At 44.5% G+C, this 21,551-nt stretch overlaps 2 protein-coding genes and 1 long non-coding RNA gene across 12 annotated transcripts in view; 2 read left to right on the forward strand and 1 right to left on the reverse strand.

Annotated features, from left to right (window-relative positions):
- The window catches only part of LOC141565051 (zinc finger protein 69 homolog B-like), a 41,642-nt gene that overhangs the window by 11,418 nt on the left and 8,673 nt on the right, over positions 1-21,551 (forward strand). The gene's annotated exons all lie outside the window — the stretch shown is intronic.
- Positions 116-21,546, forward strand: LOC141565016 (zinc finger protein 701-like). Of its 10 annotated transcripts, none has more exons than XM_074307984.1 (5): positions 5,136-5,301; positions 6,128-6,349; positions 12,877-13,003; positions 14,696-15,370; positions 18,868-19,045. In XM_074307984.1, exons 1-5 carry the CDS (start codon positions 5,242-5,244, stop codon positions 18,873-18,875), a joined length of 1,092 nt encoding a protein of 363 aa, XP_074164085.1. In that variant the 5' UTR covers positions 5,136-5,241; the 3' UTR covers positions 18,876-19,045. The 10 variants fall into 10 exon arrangements, with proteins under 10 accessions (XP_074164083.1, XP_074164080.1, XP_074164088.1 ...); XM_074307985.1 differs by having other exon boundaries at positions 5,212-5,305; positions 6,280-6,349; XM_074307979.1 differs by having other exon boundaries at positions 5,117-5,301; positions 6,280-6,349; positions 14,696-19,045.
- LOC141565060 (uncharacterized) lies at positions 2,422-4,484 on the reverse strand. The gene is made up of 2 exons (XR_012488836.1): positions 3,880-4,484; positions 2,422-3,226 (listed from the first exon to the last, which is right to left on the reverse strand). It is a non-coding gene; the product is annotated as an uncharacterized LOC141565060 (long non-coding RNA).

A 21,551-nucleotide genomic window follows, 5' to 3' on the forward strand; every position in this document is an offset into this window, starting at 1 on the left:
GAAGAAGAGGAATTGAAATGCAGAAGCTCACTCAGTCTCTCCTGGCATTTGAAGGAGGAAGGTGTGTGGGAGGTTCCTAGGCCTACCCCTGTGACCTTGACTGTAAAAGATCAAGAATAAAGACGTTTAGTGATCTTGACTCCAGCTGATTTCTGGGAAGACAGAGTTCCAGCATTTTTTTCGTCCAATCTTGGGGCCTGCACTCTACTTCCACTGAAGCCCTCAGGTTACCAGGAGATTAGGTGAGTATTCTAATAGAAATAAGGAACTTACCTTGTTAAGGACTAAACCAGCAAGCTCTAGTAGCTGAGATGGGGCTGGTGTTAGCTAAAAACATTCCCTCAGCCGACCCAGATACAGACCATCCTCCTGCTCCAGTCTCCCCTATTAGTAATCCTATAGAGGATATAATTAAGATAATTGACAAGAAGAGTTTACTTGTAACCAGCCCACAAATGGATAGTCTCTTAGACTGATGGAATCGCACCTCCCCTTGGTTCTTAAAGGAAGAAAAACTAAGTGTAGATAACTGGAAGTGAGTGGGACTTGAAATGAAAGAATTTTATGCAAAAAATGGGCCTTATTCAATTACTACAAAGGTATTTTATATATACAACATGATTCAATTAGACTTAAGCTATCAAGCAAGTTATTGGAGAGGGAAAAGTGACCAGAAGAGGAAGTAGGAGGAACAAAAGATAGAAAATAAGCAAACTCAAGGCCTTACCAAAGGGCAAGGGGATTTGAATGAGGAATTAGGGTGTGTTGGCTCTGATTATCCTGAAGAAATTTCAACCCCTCCTACAGAGCACATTATTGATCAGCCCACATAAACTCCATCTTCAGGGAAGACATGCTTCTTTTCAATATTTAGAATATAAAATATATCCTAAAGTGCTTACAGTACAAAAACTCTCCTTAAGAACAGAGAATCTGTACACCTTAAATGACTTCAAGAAATTGATAGGAGATATCCAATGGATGCGTCCCGTGCTAGGCTTGACTACCTGTCAATTGCAACCATCATATGACATTTTAAGGGGAGACAGTGCTTTAAATTCACCACGCCAGCTTACAAAAGAAGCTCAAGAGGCTTTGACATAAGTTTAACTGGCTTTATCCCATGTGGTTGAAAGAGTCACTCAAAAACCCTTGGAAATATCAGTTTTTGCTACACAAGAGGCACCCATAGCAGTCTTTAATCAAGGCGACAGTGTGATAGAGTGGGTGAACCTCCCAACACAACCAGAACAAAGCCTTATTCCTTACCCAGTGCTTGTAACTAGAATTTCATTAAAGGCCATTAAAAAAGCAGTACAATTATCTGGGATAAGTCCTAACTAGATATATACTTTTATACTAATGCACAAGTTAATGTGTGCTGTGAAACCATCCCAGAGTGGCAAATTTTATTAGCCATTGCTCCAAATTTTATACACTGGTCTCCATTAAAGATAACCAGACTGTTACATAATTGGCGATTGATTCTTGAAGAAAAGGTTTCTAAAGTTCCTCTTAAAGGACCAACTATCTTTACAGATGCATCCAAACATAATATTTGCACTGTATATTCTCGTGACTTAACTATAAAGAGAGTACTCAGAACTTTTCAGTCCACTCAGCAGAATGAATTGTATGCAATCATTCTAGCTGTTAGGATTACTAGGTGAGAACTCAGGTTGTCTGGACAATTACAAGGTGAGAACTCAGGTTGACTTGACAGTTCTCTTGCTCAGACCTTTGGCTTGTAATCCTAACACTAGCTCTTGCTTATTATCCAGGAGACATAAATATAGTATCTGATTCGGTCAGTAGGTGTGGTACAAAGAATTGCCACAGCCCAAATAAAATTTGTAGCCTCCAATATATATCAACTCTTTAAGGAACTTCAACAGCGAGTGAGAAAGCATCGAGGTAAGATTTATATTTTGTATGTTCACTCCCATAGTGGACTTCCAGGTCCTATTTTTTTATGGTAATTCAAAGGCAGATAGCCTTCTAACCATGTTGGCCAATACTCCTTTATTTCAAGAAGCCCAAGAATCTCATTCTAAATATCCTCAGGCTTCCTGAGCTTTATATTTACAATTTGGAATAACAAGAGAAGAAGCTAGGAGCATAGTAAAAGCCTGTACAGCTTGCCTTCCTTTCCATGCTCCTACACTCCCTCCAGGGAAGAACCTTCGTGGTTTGAGACCTAATGAAATTTGGCAAATGGATGTGACCCATTATAAATCTTTTGATCGTCTATCTTTTGTCCAGGTTGTGGTAGACACCTTTTTAGGATTCACATTGCAATGCCAGCAGCAAAAGAGACAGCCTGCGTGGTCACTGAATTCCTTATCCAAGCAGTTGCAATTATGGGTGTGCCACAAGCAATAAAAACAGACAATGGACCTGCAGTCTAAACATTTTACACACTTTTGTGCACAGTATAAGATTTTATATACCATGGGCATACCCTTTAATCCTCAAGGGCAGGCAAAAGTAGAGAGAAGAAACAGAGATATTGACACTCCTCCAAAAACAAAAGAAAGGGGGAGCCACAGGTAACCCTATACAGCTTCTAAATTTAGTTCTCTATACCATTAATTTTTAAATTTTTGACAAAGATGCACTGGCTTCCGCAGACAGGTTTTATAACCCACAGGAAGGGCAGTGTGTATATTTACACATGTGTGCAGGCAGGTGTGCTTATCTGCAGGTATTTTTTGTATTCTCCTTAGGGGTTATTTCCATCCCAAATGTTCCTTGGCCCCTCCAGCTCAGGTTTCAAGAACAAGGTGATTCCTGCTGTGCTCCACGATCTGGGATAATGGGTGTCAGTCTGAGCCCTAAGGCCCCACTGTGCAGCCCAGCATCCTCTGGAGGCCCTCCCTGCCCACCCCTCCCCACAGCTGGAAAAAGTCCTGGAGAGTGGGGCCTGTCCTTCCTGATGTGAAAACAAAAAGCCAGAGGCATCCTGAAGGATCATGTGACCTCCCATGGCCTCCTTCCTAATCTGCCATTCTTGTGTCTCAGGAACCTCATGTTCTGCTCTCAGGACCCCTCCTCTTCTCACGAGGACCCGAATGTTGAGGGGAGCGGAGGAAAATGGGGAGCATTAAGTTGGTGAATCAGGAACCAGCCCAACCCTAGTCTTGGAGGGAGATGAGGTTTGTTAAGTGGGTGGAGAACGTGTGCAACGGGGGCTGGGCTTGATGAGGTCTTCTGATTTTGGGGGTTCCTGGTTAGGGAATCAAATGATAAGGTCTAGATTAGGGAATCGGAATGAGATTGGGTTTTTTGTGGTCAGGGAGTTAAATGAAAAGTTCTAGAGGCAGGTTCTAGGTTCAGGGAACTGAATGAGATGAGGTGAGATCTTTCAAGACAGTTGTGAAAATTGAGTAAGGCTTCATCTACTTCAGAGTTCGAGTAGGCCTGAAGGACTCTGAAGGGCATTGCCTTCCCCTCCTATGACATCTCCCTATTTCATCCAAATATGGGCAACTATGTACTTATTGGTCAAGTTCAATTTCGTGGGTAGAGCTCGCGTTTAGAATGTAAGACTCTCAGCCAATGAGGATGAGGGTCAGTGGTGGGAGGGGGCGTTTTGCGTTAGGGATTAAAGGTGCTGTCCTGCCCACAGGAGGCGCTTCCTCTCTTCGATACTCTACTGGAAGAGTGGGACGCCCTGGGAGAATACAATAAACTTTGCTTTTCTCTAGAGCTCTCTCCAGCTTTTTTATTAAATGGTGTTCCCTCACCATTTCCGTACTACACAGAACCAAATGGAGAGGTGTGGCTCCCCTAGGCCCCTGGGATGTGGTGCAAGGGGAGGCAGTTTGGGGGAAGCCCTTTCTGGGGCCACAGAGATTGTCTGTAAAGGAATTTACAAACCTGAAATCCTGACAGAGGCATAAAGTCTCTTTAGGGAAGTAGTGAGGGCAGAGGGGGATGGCACTGGAAGGCATATTATCCAGTGGGCAGAGGCTTCCTTGGCATAGCCTGGCACAGCTGGCAGACTAGAAGCTCTGCAAAGAGAGGGTTAAGATGGGCCAATTTATACTGGGAGTTTGGGCTCCAAGCTGGGTTTCAGCCTGAGCTGAATTTGAATAGAAATGAATGAGATTCTTTACTCCAGTAGGGTGGGAAGTCCTTAGCTGGGACCGCAGCCGCCCCAGGAGATGAGGGAGAGAAGCTGCTCCTCCTCCTTCCCTCGGCAGGGCCCTCCCTGAGGCGGAGGCCCAGGAGCGTGTCTCCCCGGGGGAGGCCCCGAGTCTCCGGGTCCCCAGTTCAGGCTCAGGCGCCCCGGCATCTGCGGGTTCTCTGGCGCCGCCTTTCGGACTCCCCGCTCCTCCCCATCCCCGGCTTCCAGCGGGAGAAATCGCGTTAGTTCCAGGCTCAGGGACATGCTCCGCCATCGCCGGGTTCCGGGTCGGGGGCTCCGGCCTAGGAGAAGGCCTCAGCCGGGCGCTGTCGGGGCGGGCTTTCTCGTTCCGGGCGGAGGAACTGGGGGCGGGGCCGGCCCCTCCAGTCCCGGGCGGAGGCGCGAGGACGAGCTTCGGGCGCCAGAAGAAAGCTCCGGATCCTCCCGGTTCCGCAGCGCGACCGGACCCGCTGAGGACCCGGATGGGCCGGATGGGCTTCGGAATCGGCCTTTGCGGAAAAGCTGCAGAGAGCCAGAAACCCCCCGGCCCCCGGAGCTTCCCCGCAGCGGGGCCCGAGGCAGCCTCTTCCCCTCGGACCCTCCGCGGAGAGGAACGGACTCTGCCCTTAAAAGCACCGGCGCGGGCGGGAGAAGGGAAAGCCACGGGCGCTTCTTGTCACTTTCTCCACGGGGCCGAAGGAGGCTCTTAAAGGGGGGGGGGGGCAGGTCCCGAGTCCAGCGGCCCCTCAGGGAGAAGGGGGAACGAGTCCCCATCTGTAATTTTGCAAAGGATCTAACACAAAACCTCCACACCCACTTTTCCCGCAGGAACTCCCGATCACATCCGGGTCTCTTTCTCGTGCGGTACCCCACTCTCCATCCCCCCCCTCCCCACAGGCTCGGGAACACGCGCCCTGGGGAGTATACCCCGCTTCGTGGGCCCCAGGTTTATTTCGGTTCTTTCTGAGCTGGGAGAGTGGGGGAGGGAGGGGGGCAGGGAGCATGTGTGCGCAGGCGCCGCCCGGGACTTCCCTTTTCCTTCTTGAGGCTCCTCCCCTTCAGTTCCAGTTGCGGCCGGTCTTGTTGCAGAGTTTGCAAAGCTGTGGGGGCGCATGCGAGAGAGAGGCGCGCGTGCGAGAGAGGGGCGCGGGGAGAACTTGTGCCAAAGTGCAGTAGGTGTCTGTGGGGCGTGTAACTGAGCTGGGTGCATGCGCGTGGGGGATTATACCGGAGTGCAGGTGGGTGTGGCTGCAGGGGGGAGGGTAGGACGAGCTTACCCCTCAGTGATTTCACCTGTGCGGGCTGAGATGGGGGAGGGGCCGCTGCTTCTCTTCAACTTGCGGGGCTGCTGAGTGTTTCTTGCAGAGCCCAACTGTCCCCTCCCCCACCGAGCCCCGCTCGCCCTTGGCCCTTTGTGCTCTGGGTGGGGCGAGGATCCTGAGAGTTGATCCCGGCTCCCTCAGTTTCCTCTAGAGTAACAAACCGGTAGTAGCAGCCCCTCCCCCCCACCCCTTGCGTTAAGCACTAAATATAGGCCTTAAGTCCATCAAGCGCCCTCTACCCGCAGCTTTTAGTGTGACTCGGGCCCAGGCTCCCCTTTGCCCTCAGGGCGGTAGGACTGGTGGAGGAGATTCCCTGGCAGGACTGAAAGGGGGAGGGGCTTCCCATCCAGCTCTGCCCTTTGACCTTTTTCCCTCCCGGTGTTCTTAGGACATCTCTGATCACTTCTGGGGTCTTTGGGAGGAGGGGGCCCCATGTTACCCTTGGGGAAAATGAGGCAGGCAGGGATGAAAGTCTTGGCCAAGGTCATACTAGACTGGCAGGGATTCCAGGGAAGGGCCTGTGACCTTGACCCCACAGGGCTGGTGCTCCCAGGGCTGCTCCTCCTCCCAGAGTGCAGGAAACCTTGGTGTCCAGTGGAGGCTTCTGGGAGGGTCTCCCTGCCCCCCGCGGGAGAGCTCTGCCTCCTCTGAGCCTCCATCTGCCTGCTTCTCTCAGATTTTCCTGCCTCCTCCTGGGGAGCAGCCGCCCCCCGCTGTCCCCGCCCCCAGAGCTCCGTCTGTCCCTCACTGTGGGCAGCTCCGCATCCTCCCCGGGCAGAGGAGCCTCAGGCCCCGTCCTCCCTGTCTGAGCTCCCTCTCCCTCCCCAGCCCGGCGGGCAGAGCAACCAAGGCCGGAACCAGGCAGATGGCCCTTGGCAGCTGGAGCTCCTCGTGCCAGGTGAGTGCAGTCCCTCCCCGGAGCTGAGCAGCATCAGGTGGGGGGTGGGAGGGGTGTCTGAGAGAGCCCAGGGAGCTTCCTCCTCCTGTCAGAGGGAGGGCTCCCTAGCTTGTCCCCTTGGAACTGGCCATTTCCTGCCCCCTCAGCCACACGGCTGCCCCCAGGGCACTCTGAGTCCCTCTCCTTTCCCAGGTCTCTCTCTCTCTCTCTTTTTCTTTTTTTTTCCCTTTTTTTTTGAGGCTGGGGTTAAGTGACTTGCCCAGGGTCACACAGCTACAAGTGTTAAGTGTCTGAGACCAGATTTGATCTTGGGTCCTCCTGAATTCAAGGCTGCTGCTTTATCCACTGCGCCACCTAGCTGCCCCCTTGCCAGTCTCTCGACCCATCAGTGAGCACTGAGGACGGCCGCAGGTGCCAAGCACTGGGACAACCTCCTGGGGAGGCAAAGGAAGGATAAAACATGGTCCCTGCCCTCCCTGAGCTAACAGCCCGGTTTGGTACAAACGTCTCATCAGCTGTGTCCCTAGCAGATCTGCAGGGGGATGGGAGATGGGAGGCGCTCTCAGAGGGAAGGCGCCACCACTTTGGGGACCAGGAAAGTCTCTGTTCTGCAGAAGCTGAGATGGGAAGGAGGCCGGGAGGCCCAGGGGAGGAGGGAGGACTTTCCCAGGAGGACAGAAGGCCCTGGATGCCAGAGTTAGGGGATGGAGGGGCCTGGGCGAGGCTCAGCCAGGGCCCAGGGTCCCTGGTCCAGGAGGAGGAGGGGAGGAAGGTGGGGGAAGCCTGGCCTGGCTTTGGGCGCTGCTTCTGAGGCATCTGCCAGGAGCCATGGAAACGTGATGTTCTGTGATCCCCTTGAGAGAATCTTCAGGGCCCGTGCTGGGCACGCCCAGGGTAAGGGAGCTCGGGATCCACCAGACACTGACCTGGGCTTTATTTGTCCCCTCAGGAGCCTGACACTTTCCATGGGCGGCTGAGGGACATGTGTGTGTCCTACTTCAGCAGATGACAGGGACTCAGTCTCTCCTCCCGAGCCCCACCCCAGGCTCCTTGGACAGGACTAGGTTTTGTCTTGTAGCCAGGCTCACACCCAGCATTGGTTATCTAACCCATCTCCTCACAGGCTCAGGTTGCCATGGCCTCCAGTCAGGGCACAGGGGAAGGGGAAGGGCCCTTGTTCAGAAAAGAACAGAGATGTGGGTCTGTGCTCTTAGGGTTAGGAAGGTGTTTATTAGGCAGAGTAGGCCCTGGAAGTGAGTGCATGAGGATTCTTGAAGGCATTGGCAGAAGGAACATAATGAAGGGGCCACTGAGAGTGTTAACATTGAGCACAGCCCGGGTAGACTCTAGTGGACTTACTCATTTTTGCTTGAACATTCAGGAAAGCTCCATTTGCTGGCTGAGAGCCTCAGTGGGATGTGTTGGGGGACGTGAGGGCACTTGGTGTGTCCCCCAGTTGAAGGAGGAAGCAGATTGGGAGGGGGTGACCTAAAGGTGGCCAGACAGCAGCACTGGGAGGCATGGTGAGGGTTGGTGCCACTGAGAAGTCTCCCCAGTCAGCAGGGCCTCTGGGTGGGCTGAGAGCTGAGGGAAGCAGGAGTCATGGCATGAAGGGGACCCCCAAGGTCTCTTCTGGTTCTGTGAGGGGGAGTCAGGGAGAGCACAGGTCGGTCCCCTGACCTCTCTGACCTTTAGGCTCAGACCTACCTGGGGAGTGCAAGCACAGGATTCATTTCTAGGAGACAGTTATGTCAAGGAAAAGGGGTGCTTGTTCTCACATCTTCTGCAGGCAAGAAAAGCCCCAGGTAAAGTTTGCTCAAAAACATGGACCCTGTGGAAGCCAGAAAAGACGCTTGTGACTTGTGTGAGCAAAGACCTTTCTGAGAGAGACCCCTTTTGCCTGGGTCCTAAGGCCACAGCCTCCTCCTCTCTCTCTACTCATTCTCATGGCCAAATTCAAACTTTAACTTAGATTGGTGTCTACTAATAGAAATGACCCTTAGCAAAATTGAGATTCTGGAAGACATGCCATCCCTCAGTGTAAATCTAGTTTTATGGAACTGATTTTGTCTTAAAGTAGATTATAAGATTTCATTGAAAGCCCCATGTGTTCTCGGAGGATGCTGGGATATTTCACCTTTTATCATATAATGAAAAAGATTTGACCTTCCATAATGAAAAATACTCTAAAAATTGGGCATTAAAGCAATATGCTTTAGATTAGCATGACTGTTCTTAATTTGAGAGCAATCATTCTACAGGGTCATATTGCTAAGTAGTTACATGGTTTTCTTTGTTACAATATCCAGGGCTGCTTTCCCCTGAATGAATTTACTTCGATTGCTGACTAGTAGAAGGAATGTGTAGGATTATGATTCTAATGATTGTTTTCTGCTAAATGATCATTGAAAAATAATACCTTAAACCTCTTCCAACGGTTTCCTTAGGAAAGCAAACCCTCTTCCAATGAAGATATTGAAAAATGAAGAATTACACAATTATAGTATTTATTTAAAATGTTTACTAATTTATTCATGCTATTAGGTGTATTTGCTTTGAAATTGTAATAATAGTAACAGCTTTCTGTTAGGAAATGAAGTAAGGCCAGTATAAATTCTTTTCTTTGTAGGAGGTTCTTTGGCCTTTAGCATGTAACTGCCATGTTTCTAGGCCAGGCCTTAAAAATCTTCAGAGCCGTCACTTGGTGTCTATAGAAGTAATGAAGTGGCTTAAGAAAATTTTCCAGTTCTACCTGGCATGGAAGTTATTCACTTAAGTCTCAACGCCAATCAGGTTTTTTTCAATTGCTCAAAAGTATAGTACTAGACAGAAATTAAGCTAAAAGTGAAAAATACCTGAGAAGAGGAGCAGTCAGATGTTTTCAAGAAGTCAAAATGAGAAAAAAGTTATTTTTATTTGCAAGGAAGACAATTGCTCCCAGTAAGGAGAACTTTTTTTTTTTTTTTTTTTTTTTTTTAAATGCTGGGGTTAAATGACTTGCCCAGGGTCACACAGCTCAGAAGGGTTAAGTGTCTGAGACCAGATTTGAACTCAGGTACTCCTGAATGCAGGGCTGGTGCTCTATCCACTGCACTACCTAGCTGCCCCCTAAAGAGAACTTCAGAAACATAATTCTGTCTTCAGCTGGAACATAAAAATTCCAGTTCCATTTTAGGATGAAAAAGCATCACTTGGTAAGTGCATTTCACAAGTGCAATTCCTATATTTAATAGATTTGAAAGTAGATAGTGCCTTCAAGCATGTCCAAGGATTTGCAGATGTGGGCAGTCTCTTGCATGATAGCCTTTTCACTCCTCTTGATTCGTGATCCCCAGTTTTCTTGAGTTCTTACATGTTGAAACCTTTTTCAGAAAAAAATCTATAAATGTCATTCTTATGCATTTGCTCCATCTCCAACCCCAAATGATAAAAGAGGACATTTGAAGTCAAGAAGGAAATTCTCCTTTTCCCACAGTGTCAAGGTCCTGTCTAGCTCCTCCAAAGGGCTCAGAATAAGTCCTTGCCCCACATTGGGTGCCAAATTGTAACTTTCTGATTGTCTCTCAATTGTAATCCTTCTCTGGGAGGAGGTTTCCTTTCTGTATAATCTTTTCCTCTGTGAGCAGGTTTCTTGGGAGGCTTTTACAACCTCTAGCCAGGGCAAAGGTGGAATCTGGAATCCTCTTCTTCCTGAATCCTGGCTCTGAATCTCCTCCAGCTTCCCTGAAGTTCTCCCGGGAAGTCTTATTCTCACAGTCTAGACTCTCTCCTTCCAGACTGCAATCCAAACTCTATATCCCAGTCTAGACTGACTTCACACTCAATGTTGCCTTCTTTGATCCTTGCACAGAATGGGCTTGTGAGAATGTAGGGGCTTGTGGGAAATACTTCAGCCAATGAACTTGTTCCTTTTAAAGGTGTAAAGTCCTTTAAATATGTAAACTACTTTTCAGAAGTCTAAAGGTGTAAATTCTTTTTAGAAGGTTGGAACTAAAGGTGTGAATTCTGAGCTAGAGAATTGTTTAGACAACCTGAGTTATCACTTTGCAATCCTAACACTACAGAATTGCTTTTCTTGTGCAATAATTCTGTTTTGAAATGACTAAGTCAATTCCACAAACAAGTGAAGGCAATCATCAAATAAAGAGAGCAGATGCTTTTGACCATGACCCATCCTGCCCAGTGTCATCTCAGCATTTCAGTGTGAGAGTAGAAAATACTGCTGCACTTGGCTGCAAGCAGTCTCATCCTACTCCATCTTGGACATATTGGGAACAATATATCTCTAGGGTATTTCTCTTGCTTTCATTGAGATAAGAGTATTTTAGACTTTCAGGAAATTTTACCAGTTTTTATTTTGTTTGTTTCTTCTTTTCTCAGTGATCCATTTTCAGGTTTTGTTGACTCAGAATATAAAATCCTTGTCAACTTCCCCCAAACTCTTCATAGAATTTCTTTAACATGCCACTTAAGACATTTCTTATGGGGAGGAATTTCCCCTCCTCTCTCTCTTACACACATTCTAGTAACTCACTGATATGTCACAGATATTTCCCTCCGTTCATCAGGAGAGGTATTGTCCAGTAAGAAACCTTTACAAAAACAAGTGTTTGGACATGTATACATATATTGTGTTTAACTTATACTTTAACATAATAATTATGTATTGGTCAAGCGGCCATGGGGTGGGGGAGTGTAAAGTTCTGTTGTCTCTAGAGACTGCCGATCACTCTCTGGGAGGAGATCTGCTGTGTCAACTCAAATCTGTGGGACAGATTCTTCTTCCTGTAGAGAGCCTTTGTCTCCAGACAGTTGCTGCCAACTCTGGTCCAGAGTAGTGACGACTTCTTCCTCCAGAGAGCCACCTCAGGTCTGGCCCAGACAAGACTCTCAAACTCTGGAGTGCCACCCTGTTTTATCCTTCCAGAGAATGGGCGTGGGATAATGCAAGGGCTTCTGGGAAAAATTATTTCAACCAATGAACTTGCTCCTCCTAAGCATGCAAGCTCCTCCCCAGGAGTTCAAAGTGGTTAAACTCCTAGTAAAGACTAGAACTAGAGAATTGTCAAGTACCGACTTAGCACTTAGTAAGAACCTAATTTCTCATTATCTCATTAGCACTTAGTTAGAACCTAACATCTCCCCCTTTCTTTTGATTTAGAACATAGGGTGGTCATGACCTTGAAACATAAATTCATCAATATGGTAGGTATTACACATAATTACATAGAGTACATAAACACATAGTAACATAATACATGCTAGAAATATATGATAAATAACATGATCAAGTAATCATAAATTGAGAGTTTGTACATGTCCATAAGTCTATTGTCCATTAGTCTCATCTTGTGTTAGGAAATCCAATGATTCCTGCTGGTTTTAAAGTTCTTTAACAGTCTTCTTATTAGCCATGCTCTTTCAGTGTCAGAGGTTTCTTAGATTTTCTCCTTTGTTTTGAGGTCTTTCTCTTTTTCTGTATCTCTCCATGATATACAAGGCGAATACGACTCGTAGGCACCCATCTGATTCCTTCTCCTGCTGAAGAGTGCAAGCAAACCCTCTCTCCCAGGCAGTTAATCTATCTAATTTCCTTCTATTTACCACTTTCTGGGTCTCTCCACATCACCTGGCGATTATCTAAGGACAGTGGAGCTGCTAGCACTGAACACTGCCTTTCTGGTGGGTTATAAAACCTGTCTGCCTAAGCCAGTGCATCTTTGTCAAAAATTAGAAAATTAATGGTATAGAGAACTAAATTTAGGAGTTCTCTAGGGTTACCTGTGGCTCCCCCTTTCTTTTGTTTTTGGAGGAGTGTCTTAATTTCTCTGTTTCTTCTCTCTACTATTGCCTGACCTTGTGGATTAAAAGGTATTCCAGTGGTGTGTAAAATCTTATACTGCACACAAAAGTGTGCAAAATGTTTAGAAGAATATGCAGGTACATTATCTGTTTTTATTTCTCATGGAACACCCATAATTGCAAATGCTTGAATAAGGAATTCAGTGACCACACAGGCTGTCTCTTTTGACATTGGCACTGCAAAAGTGAATCCTGAAAAGGTATCAACTACCATGTGGGTGAAAAACAGACAACCGAAAGAATTATAATGGGTCACATCCATTTGCCAGATTTCATTGGGTCTCAAATCCAATGGAAGGGAAAAATTGGAAATTGTCAATGTTGTAAAATTAGCTATGCATATATCTGATAAAGAAAAACTATTTTTAAAAATTTAAAAAAACAAACAAACAAACAAAAAAACCTTTACAAGCTTTTAGAATTCCAGGGTTATTCTTGTTTCAAAACAAAAGGCTTTCTCAGTATCCCATTGGGCCTTTATGCCTGGTTCTAAAGTGTTGGCTGTGACACTCATAAATGTCATGTGATTTTTTTTTTTTTTTTTTTTTTTTTTTTTTTAAGAGAAATCCCAACTCTGGTTCATTTTTCTCCTCTGGCTTGACGAAGGTTGGGCCAGATAGACTCTGGAGTCTCAGCTCAAAATCTTGTGCCTTTTGATGGTTTAGGAGTTGGTGACCTTCAAGGATGTGATGGTGGACTTCACTGAGGAGGAGTGGGGGCTCTTGGACCCTTCTCAGAAGGAGCTGTACAAGGAGGTCACACTGGAGAACGTCCAGAATCTGCTGTCCCTGGGTAAGAACCATTTCCTGTCTTTTCTTGGTTTTAGTTCTCAGGCCAAAAATAGCATAAGCAGGACAGAATGGATGCATAGTCTGGTGCATCTGAGCCTTAGGTGCTTGGTCCTCTGGCTGCTCCAACTCTCCATCCACTTTGTTCCTGCCTTGTGCCTTTTTTAAATTGCATCATTTGCTTCAATTTCAACAGCTGGAGCTATAGATGACTCACATGATTCGTGTTCATTTTGAGTAAAAGCATGATTTTTTTTGGGACTGGTTCTTGGTGTTTCATTGAGTCATTTACTTTCATTTCTTTAGTTCGACTTTTTAGTGAATGTCTTCCTTTACTTAGCTTTTTTTTCATCTCCTTTTGAATTGGCAAATTGACTGTTAAATGATTGTTGTGTTCATTAGATTTTTTTTTTCCTATTTCAAATCTATTTTTTAGGGAGTTGTTCTCTCTTCCATTTCACCAGTGCTGTTTTTCAAGGAGTTCTTTTTTCTTTTTCCAACTAATCAAATCTATTTTGAGAGGACTTGTTTTCTTGAGACCATTTCTGTTTCTTTAGCCATTCCTCAATTCATGGACATCTATTTATTTTCCTATTCTTTTCCACACAAAAAGAGGTTCTACACATATTTTTGTACTTGTGGTCCTTTTCCCTCATTTAAGATTTCTTTGGTAATCAGATCCAGTGGATTACTGCTGAGTCACAGGATATGCAGAGTGTTCTATCCTTTTGGGCCTAATCCCAAATTGCTCTCCACAATGGGTGGATCTGGTCACAACTCCAGCAACAGCATATTAGCATCCCACTTTCCCCTCATCCCTTCCAACATTCTCCATTATCTTTTCCTGTCCTCTGAGGGAATATGGGAGGTGTGAGGTGGTAATAGCCATGGTCTCCTGAGAGTGCTACAGAAGTGTTCAGCCCATCTCTCCAGGATCCTGTTGTTGTCACTGATCAATGGGGCTCCATCAGCACTGAGTAGTTTAGGTTCACCCTATTAGGTGTTGGCCCATAAATAGCTTTCAGGCATTGTTAAAGCAGTCAGCACCAAGCTGAATTTAATGTGGCCTCTTAACCCAGAATTTTGAATATTTCTCAAGGTTTTTTTGCACTTAGCTTTTTGGGGGGAGTTAAAATCTGGCTTTTTCAGTGATTGAAGTAACTTATTTGAAAACTGTGTAGAGTTCTGAGTTTTTGTTTCCTACCATCTGAATTTCCCCACCATTTGCATCAGACCAGTTTGGACATTTCCAAGTGTTCTGTCCCCAGATGAGTATCTGGGATACTGTATGACAAATCTCTGAAAGATGCCCAGTCGTTTTCATCTGAAACGTTGCGAGCTGTTGCCTGTAATTTAGAAACAAATTTTTCTCCCTTGGAGAATTACTTTACTCTCTTGATGTTGAATCTGGCCGTTTTCTTGGCCTATTGTTGCCCTTTCTGTTTAAGGGCCAGTACTCTGCTGTGTCCATCTTCTAGATCACTTTCACATCCTGTAGGTCTGTTCTCCATATAGAGGAAAAAGTCTATTAAATGACAGTTTTTGCTACAATAAGATATTGATGAAATTTTACTCTTTTTAGGTTAGTAAGGAGAAGGGCATGAGCTACCTAAGTCTTAAGTCATCGTTACTGTTGCTTTTAATTATCTGTGTATCCCTTTCTGTGCCTTTCTGTTTGCTTGTTCATTTTCTTCAGATGTGGAGCCCAACTTGGAAAGGAATGAGATAACTAGAAAGCTGGGTCTTTTCGTGGAAGAATGTGACCTGCAAAGATGCATGAAGGATGGTCCCTGTGACTTGGCTTTGAGGGAAATCCATGCCTCTAACATCCAAGTAGATAATTGGAAGTCTGAATGTGAATTCGCTGAAAGTGGAAAGAGATTCAGTCAATTTTATTTCCTAAATCAGTATAAGAAAACGAATTCAGGGAAGAACTGGCTTCTGGATAGTGAATATCAGAAATATTTTCCTGAGCAGGTAGAGCTTTTTCATTCTCAGGAGAAACCTGCTGAAATCTTAATGAATCCAGATCATCAATGGGAAATAGCCTTCAGCAAGAGTTCAGACCCTATTAGACATCAGAAAAACGAAAATGGGGAAATGTTTTGTGTGGATATTCAAGATGGAAAGGCCTTGAGTCAGACCTCTCAGCTCATTACTCAGCAGGCAGTTCAGACAAGAAAGCAACTTGATGAGTATGATGAATATCAAGCAATGTCACCCTATCTTTCATCTGGTCCATACCAATCTAGAGTTAACCCTGGAATGGAAAAACCTTCATTTGGTGAGGGTGGGAAGGCCCATTGTTGGAACTCAAACCTTGATAACTATCAGAAGATTCATCCTGGAGAATTTTATAAATATAATGAAGGTGAGAAGATCTTCACACAGCAATTCTTTCTAGCTATACCTGAAGGATTACACACTAGTGAGAAACCTTTGGAATGTAATCACTGTGGAAAGACTTTTGCATCTAGTTCCACCCTTAGTAAGCATCAGAGACTCCACACTGCTGAGAAACATTTTAAATGTAATCAATGTGGAAAGGCTTTCACATGCAAGGGAGGTCTTAATAGACATCAGAAAATCCACACTGGAGAGAAACTTTTTAATGGTAATCAATGTGAAAAGATTTTTACACAGAATGTCAGTTTTGCTGATCATCAGAGAATCCATATAGGAGAAATGCCTTTTAAGTGTAATCAATGTGGAAAGGCTTTCACACAGAGTTCTAGCCTTACTGTACATCAGAGAATCCACACTGGAGAGAAACCTTACCAATGTAGTCAATGCGGAAAGGCTTTCACATGCAAAGGAGCTCTTAACAGACATCAGAAAATTCACACTGGAGAGAAACCTTTTCAATGTAATCAATGTGGAAAGGCTTTCATAAGAAATTGCATACTTCTAGAACATCAGAGAATCCACACTGGAGAAAAGCCGTATAAATGCAATCAATGTGGAAAGGCTTTCACATGCAAAGGAGCTCTTAACAGACATCAGAAAACCCACACTGGAGAGAAACTTTTTCAATGTAATCAATGTGGAAAGGCTTTCATAAGAAATTACATGCTTGTAGAACATCAGAGAATCCACATTGGAGAGAAATTTTTTAATGGTAATCAATGTGGAAAGATTTTTACAGAGAGTGCCAGTCTGGCAGAATATCAGAGAATCCATAAAGCAGAAAAGTTTTATAAATGTAATCATTGTGGAAAGGCTTTCACATGGAAGGGAGATCTTAACAGCCATCAGAAAATCCACACTGGAGAGAAACCTTTTCAATGTAATCAATGTGGAAAGGCTTTTATAAAAAGAGCCAGTCTTGCTGAACATCAGAGGAACCACACAGGGGAAAAGCCCTATAAATGTAATCATTGTGGAAAGGCTTTCATAGCCAATAAATATCTTGCTGTACATCAGAGAATCCACACAGGAGAAAAGCCTTATAAGTGTAATCAATGTGGAAAAGCTTTCACATATAAGGGAGGTCTTAACAGACATCAGAAAATCCACACTGGAGAGAAACCTTTTCAATGTAATCAATGTGGAAAGGCTTTCATACGTAATTGCAGGCTTACAGAACATCAGAGAATCCACACGGGAGAAAAGCCTTATAAATGTAATCAGTGTGGAAAGGCTTTCAGAAAGAGAGACAGGCTTATTTTTCACCAGGGAATCCACACAGGCGAAAACCCTTTTAAATGTAATCAATGTGGAAAGGATTTTATAACAAGATACAGTTTTCTTTTACATCAAAGAATCCACACAGGAGAAAAGCCTTATAAATGTAATCAGTGTGGAAAGGCTTTCAGATTCAGCTCTGCTTTTCGTAAACATCAGAGAATTCACACTGGAATGAAACCTTTTAAATGTAATCAGTGTGGAAAGGCTTTCACACAGAATGCCAGTCTTACTGCACATCAGAGAATCCACACTGTATTGAAACCTTTTAAATGTAATCAATGTGGAAAGGCTTTCAAAACGAGTAGAAGTCTTGCTGCACATCAAAGCATCCACACAGGAGAAAAGCCTTATAAGTGTAATCAATGTGGAAAGGCTTTCATAACCAGTGGAAATCTTGGTGTACATCAGAGCATCCACACAGGAGAAAAGCCTTATAAGTGTAATCTATGTGGAAAGGCTTTCAGATGTAATTACACAGTTGTAGAACATCAGAGAACTCACACAGGTGAAAAGCCTTATAAGTGTAATCAATGTGGAAAGGCTTTCACATGCAAAGGAGTTCTTAACAGACATCTGAGAATCCACATTGGAGAGAAACCTTATGAGTGTAATCAATGTGGGAAAGCTTTTACACGAAAGGGGAATCTTACAACACATCAGAGAATCCACACAGGAGATAAAACCTCATAAATTTGATCAGTGTGGAAAGGCTTTTATCTTTACATCAGAGAAATCACACAGGAGAAAAGCCTTTTAAATGTAATCAATGTGAAAAGTGTTTCACATGCAAGAGAGATCTTAGCAGACATCAGAAAGTCCACATGGGAGGGAAACCTTTTGAAAGTGTTCAGTGTGGAAAGGGTTTTGCCCAGAAGTGATATCTTGCTGAATATCAAGGAACCCACTGGAGAGAAACCTTTTGAATGTAGTCAGTGAGCAAAGGATTTCATGCTAAGGTCCTTTCCAGCTGCACATCAGAGAATCCTCCCTGGAGAGAAACCTTATAAAGGAAATTACTGTGGAAAGTTATTGAGCTACAAATCCAAGATTGGTAAACATCAGAGAATCCTCAGTAAGGAGAAGCATTAAGATGATAATAAACGTGAAATGCTTTCAGAAAGAGTTCCCATCTGGCTATATATGAGACAATCCATACTGGAGAGAAACCTTACAAAAAATTCAACGAGGAAAGGCTTTCAGCAAAGGCAGGGGCCCAAGGCCAAGCTGAGTAGCAAATACTTAATGGCAGCTCAAAGACAACTTTAATGTACTCACAGTCAGGAATATGCGGGAGACAGAACCATTTGGCATGTCTTTATTTCCACTGTGGGCATCCCAGATCTAAAGCTGTCATGCTTGGTGAGGGCCTGGAAGAAGGCTCAGGAGGGCATTAGACTGAGAGCCAGGGAGGCCTTCTGACTCTGAAATACCCTACTAAACATAGAATACTTACCACCTGGGGGAGGGGGGATTTGCAGCTGGGGCCTTGGTTTCTATAATGTGTATTGCACAAGACCACCAAAGAGCCCCCTGTGCCACTCACAGAAGCCCCTTGAAACCATGGGAAAGAAAGGATGGCACAGCCCCCTGCCAAGTTCCCTGCCATCCAGCCTGGCTGCCTCTCCATCTCTAGCCCTGCTCCTGGGGTTGTGATCAACTCTGGGAATGATGGAACCCACCCAATGTCCGTGTTTGAAGGTGGCATCCTTGCAGGAGCCAAACTCTGCCTGGCTCTGACTGGATGTGATCTGACAGACTCCAGCATGAAGATTTGGCCCCAGTACATTTTCCCTCCTGCAGTTACTGAGAGCCAGAGTGTGTGACATCCTGAGCAGGGGCCTTTACTACATGCAGCTGCCATTGGAAAAGAGCCCTGAGCTCCCTGAGGGTCAGGTCATTGGCCTTGGCAGGGCTAGAGCTGGAGCCCAGAAGCTCTCTTCCTGTGGAGTCCACCAAGGTCCCTTCAGTTCCACCATGTGTGATGTGAGTGTGGGAGGCTTGTCTGCACATTCAGGGTGGTCATCACCACATACCCAGGCCTTGCTTTAGGGAAGCACAGAGAGATGACTTTCCCAGCCTCCAACCCAGTGAAAATCAAACTTCTTCATCCACCTGAGCATTTTGGTTTTTCTCTCATCTTTTTCCTTTTTGATCTGATTTTTTTTTTTTTTTTTGGTGCAGGAAAATAACTGTGGAAATATGTATAGAAGAATTAGACATTTGACACATATTGGATTACTTGCTGAAGGCCTGGGGCAAGTGAGGGAAAACATTTAGAAAACAAGGTTTTGTAAGGGTGAATTGTGAAAATTATCCATACACATTTTTTGTAAATAAAAAGCCTGAATTAACAAAAAAATTAATCATTCCAGATATTGTATTATGCAGTGTGACAGAGGGTTTCTTACCTCTAGGAAGTCTGTCCTGCTTGACAAAAACCTTGTTAACATCATTCCAGATGTTGTGGAGGAGGGTGGGGTGGAAGAGGTACAGGTCTTATAATAGAACCAGGAGATCATTATATATTTCAACAACAATACTGTATAAGGATATATTCCAATGGAAATGGATATCCTTGACAAGGAGAAGATCTAATTCAGTTATCTAATATCAATTATCAATGATGGACAGAATCAGCTACACCCAGAGAAGGAACACTGGGAATTGAGTGTGATCTGTTTGCATTTTTTTGTTTTTTTCCCCTGGATATTTTTACTTTGTGAATTTATTTCTTATGCAACAAGAGAACTGTTCGGTTCTGAACACATATGTTGTATTTAGGATATACTGTAACATCTTATCATGTATAAGACTGCCTGCCATCTAGGGGAAGAAGTGAGGGTGGGAAGGGAAAAGTCCAAAGAGAAGTGAATATAAGGGATAATGTAAAAAATTACCCATGCATATGTTCTGTCAATACAAATTATAATAATAAAAAAAATAAATATGTAATATAAAAAATCTCAGCTAAAGGGAAAAAATTCCCACAAGTCTTAAGTTGAGTACCCCATTGCAATCCCACTCAGGAAATCCTTGGGGCTCCCATAAGAGCTCTGGTGTTCCTGTTGAAAAGCTCTTCAGAACTGGGCCCCAGCTGCCCCTTCAGGATGGCTACACAGTGTAATATTCTCTAAAATGTAATCTTCTCTGGGAGCAGCTTTCTTGGGGAGCTTCTGGAGGCAGCCTTAGTTTCAGTTCAGTAATCAAGTGCAGCCAGGGATTAAAGTCCTAATCCTTTATTGTTTTTCCAAGTCTTGTCTCCTTAACTGGGGCCTGATTAGCTTTCTTAGAGGCCTATCTCTCTCCTTTGTTCCTACAGATTAAGCTCCGGCAGCCTGTCTTTTGTCTTCTCTGCTTCTGCCAGCTTTTTGAGGTCCTCCTGAATGTGTCTTGGTTTCTGTGGGGGAGGTAGGAGGACTGCCATCACTTCTCTAGTCTCCCCTTGTTCTCCTTCTGATTGAGCTTGTCCTGAATTTATGTCGTCTCTTATCAAAGATGTGAATCTTATGGAACTATAGTAAGTACTAAGTACAGGTACTGAAGTAGAGAGCTGTTAAGCATCATGCTAAATTAGATAACTATTGTCTGTATCAATTCCACTGACTTAGCACCTTGTTTCAAGTTCTGGCTCATAACACCTCCCACTTTCTTTTGATTTACAGCATAGGTGGTTATGACCTCCCTGATTTCTCCAGGAGGTGAGAATCCCAAAAAAGAGGTGATCACCCCTGATTGCTCAAAAAAGAGGTGAAAACACTATAAAAGGAGGTTCTCATGCCCTCCCGGACATCTCAGGAAGGGAGATGAAAACACTAAAGGAAATGGGAAACCAAATCAGATGGTGGGCTTGTGAAGGGACTCACTCTTAAAACAGGTCTACATAAATCCATCAACATGGTAGGTATACACGTAATTACAAAATTACATAATTACATAGCAATATAACACAGGCTAGAAATGACGTAACAAATAGTATGAATCAACACAAGGAATTATACATGTCAATAAGTCGTAGAAATGGCCCAAAACCAATCTATTGTCCATTAGTTCATGTGCCAGGAATCTAAGAATTCCTGCAAGTTTTGAAGGCCTGCAACAGTCTCTTCTTATGTTAGGGAATACAATGATTCTTGCAGATTTTGTTTTTAGCTTTTCTCCTTTGTTTCCAGGTTTTTCTCTTTTTCTGTCTCTCTCTAGGTTCTTGTCTCCACCCATCTCTTTCCTTCTCTATCTGTAGAGATAGAAACAAACCCTTTCTCCCAAGCAGTTAACCTATCTAGTCCCTTCTATTTACCACTTTCTAAATTTCCCCTCATCACTTGGCAATTACATTGGAGCTGCTCGTACTGGACACTGCCCTTCTGTTGGGTTAAAAAAGCCTGTAGTCTCACCACTTGTAATCCCTTTCTCCCATCTCATTGCTTTTTGGCTGATCACATCAGAGCCCTGAACTTTTAAAGGTGTAAACTAGGCTGCCATGATGGTCCCATGACCTGTTAGAGCTCGGGTCTCCCTCTCATTTTCCAGGGTCAATCTACAGTCTGAGGCCCAGTGGAAGCCCTTGTGGCATTTTGGATATGGGGTTTTAGGTTTCTCACTCTTTCTGCATATCTACATGAGGCTCTCAGATGTCCTATCTCTCCCTGAGTGTATTTGAGAAGCAGTAAAAAAAAAACTGAATTGTCACCTGAGCCCTAAGCTTTATTAGGAATCCAAGCAGATGCAGCAGTACATAAACCCATGTATTTGTGTGTGTGTGTGTGTGTTTACACATGTGTGCAGGCAGATGTGCTCATTTGTGTATATTTGTGTACTTGCCTTTGGGGTTATTTCCATCCCAAATGTTCCCTGTTCCTTCCAACTCA

Source organism: Sminthopsis crassicaudata, chromosome 3 (genome assembly GCF_048593235.1).
Source record: "Sminthopsis crassicaudata isolate SCR6 chromosome 3, ASM4859323v1, whole genome shotgun sequence".
Classification (NCBI taxonomy): Eukaryota; Metazoa; Chordata; class Mammalia; order Dasyuromorphia; family Dasyuridae; genus Sminthopsis; species Sminthopsis crassicaudata.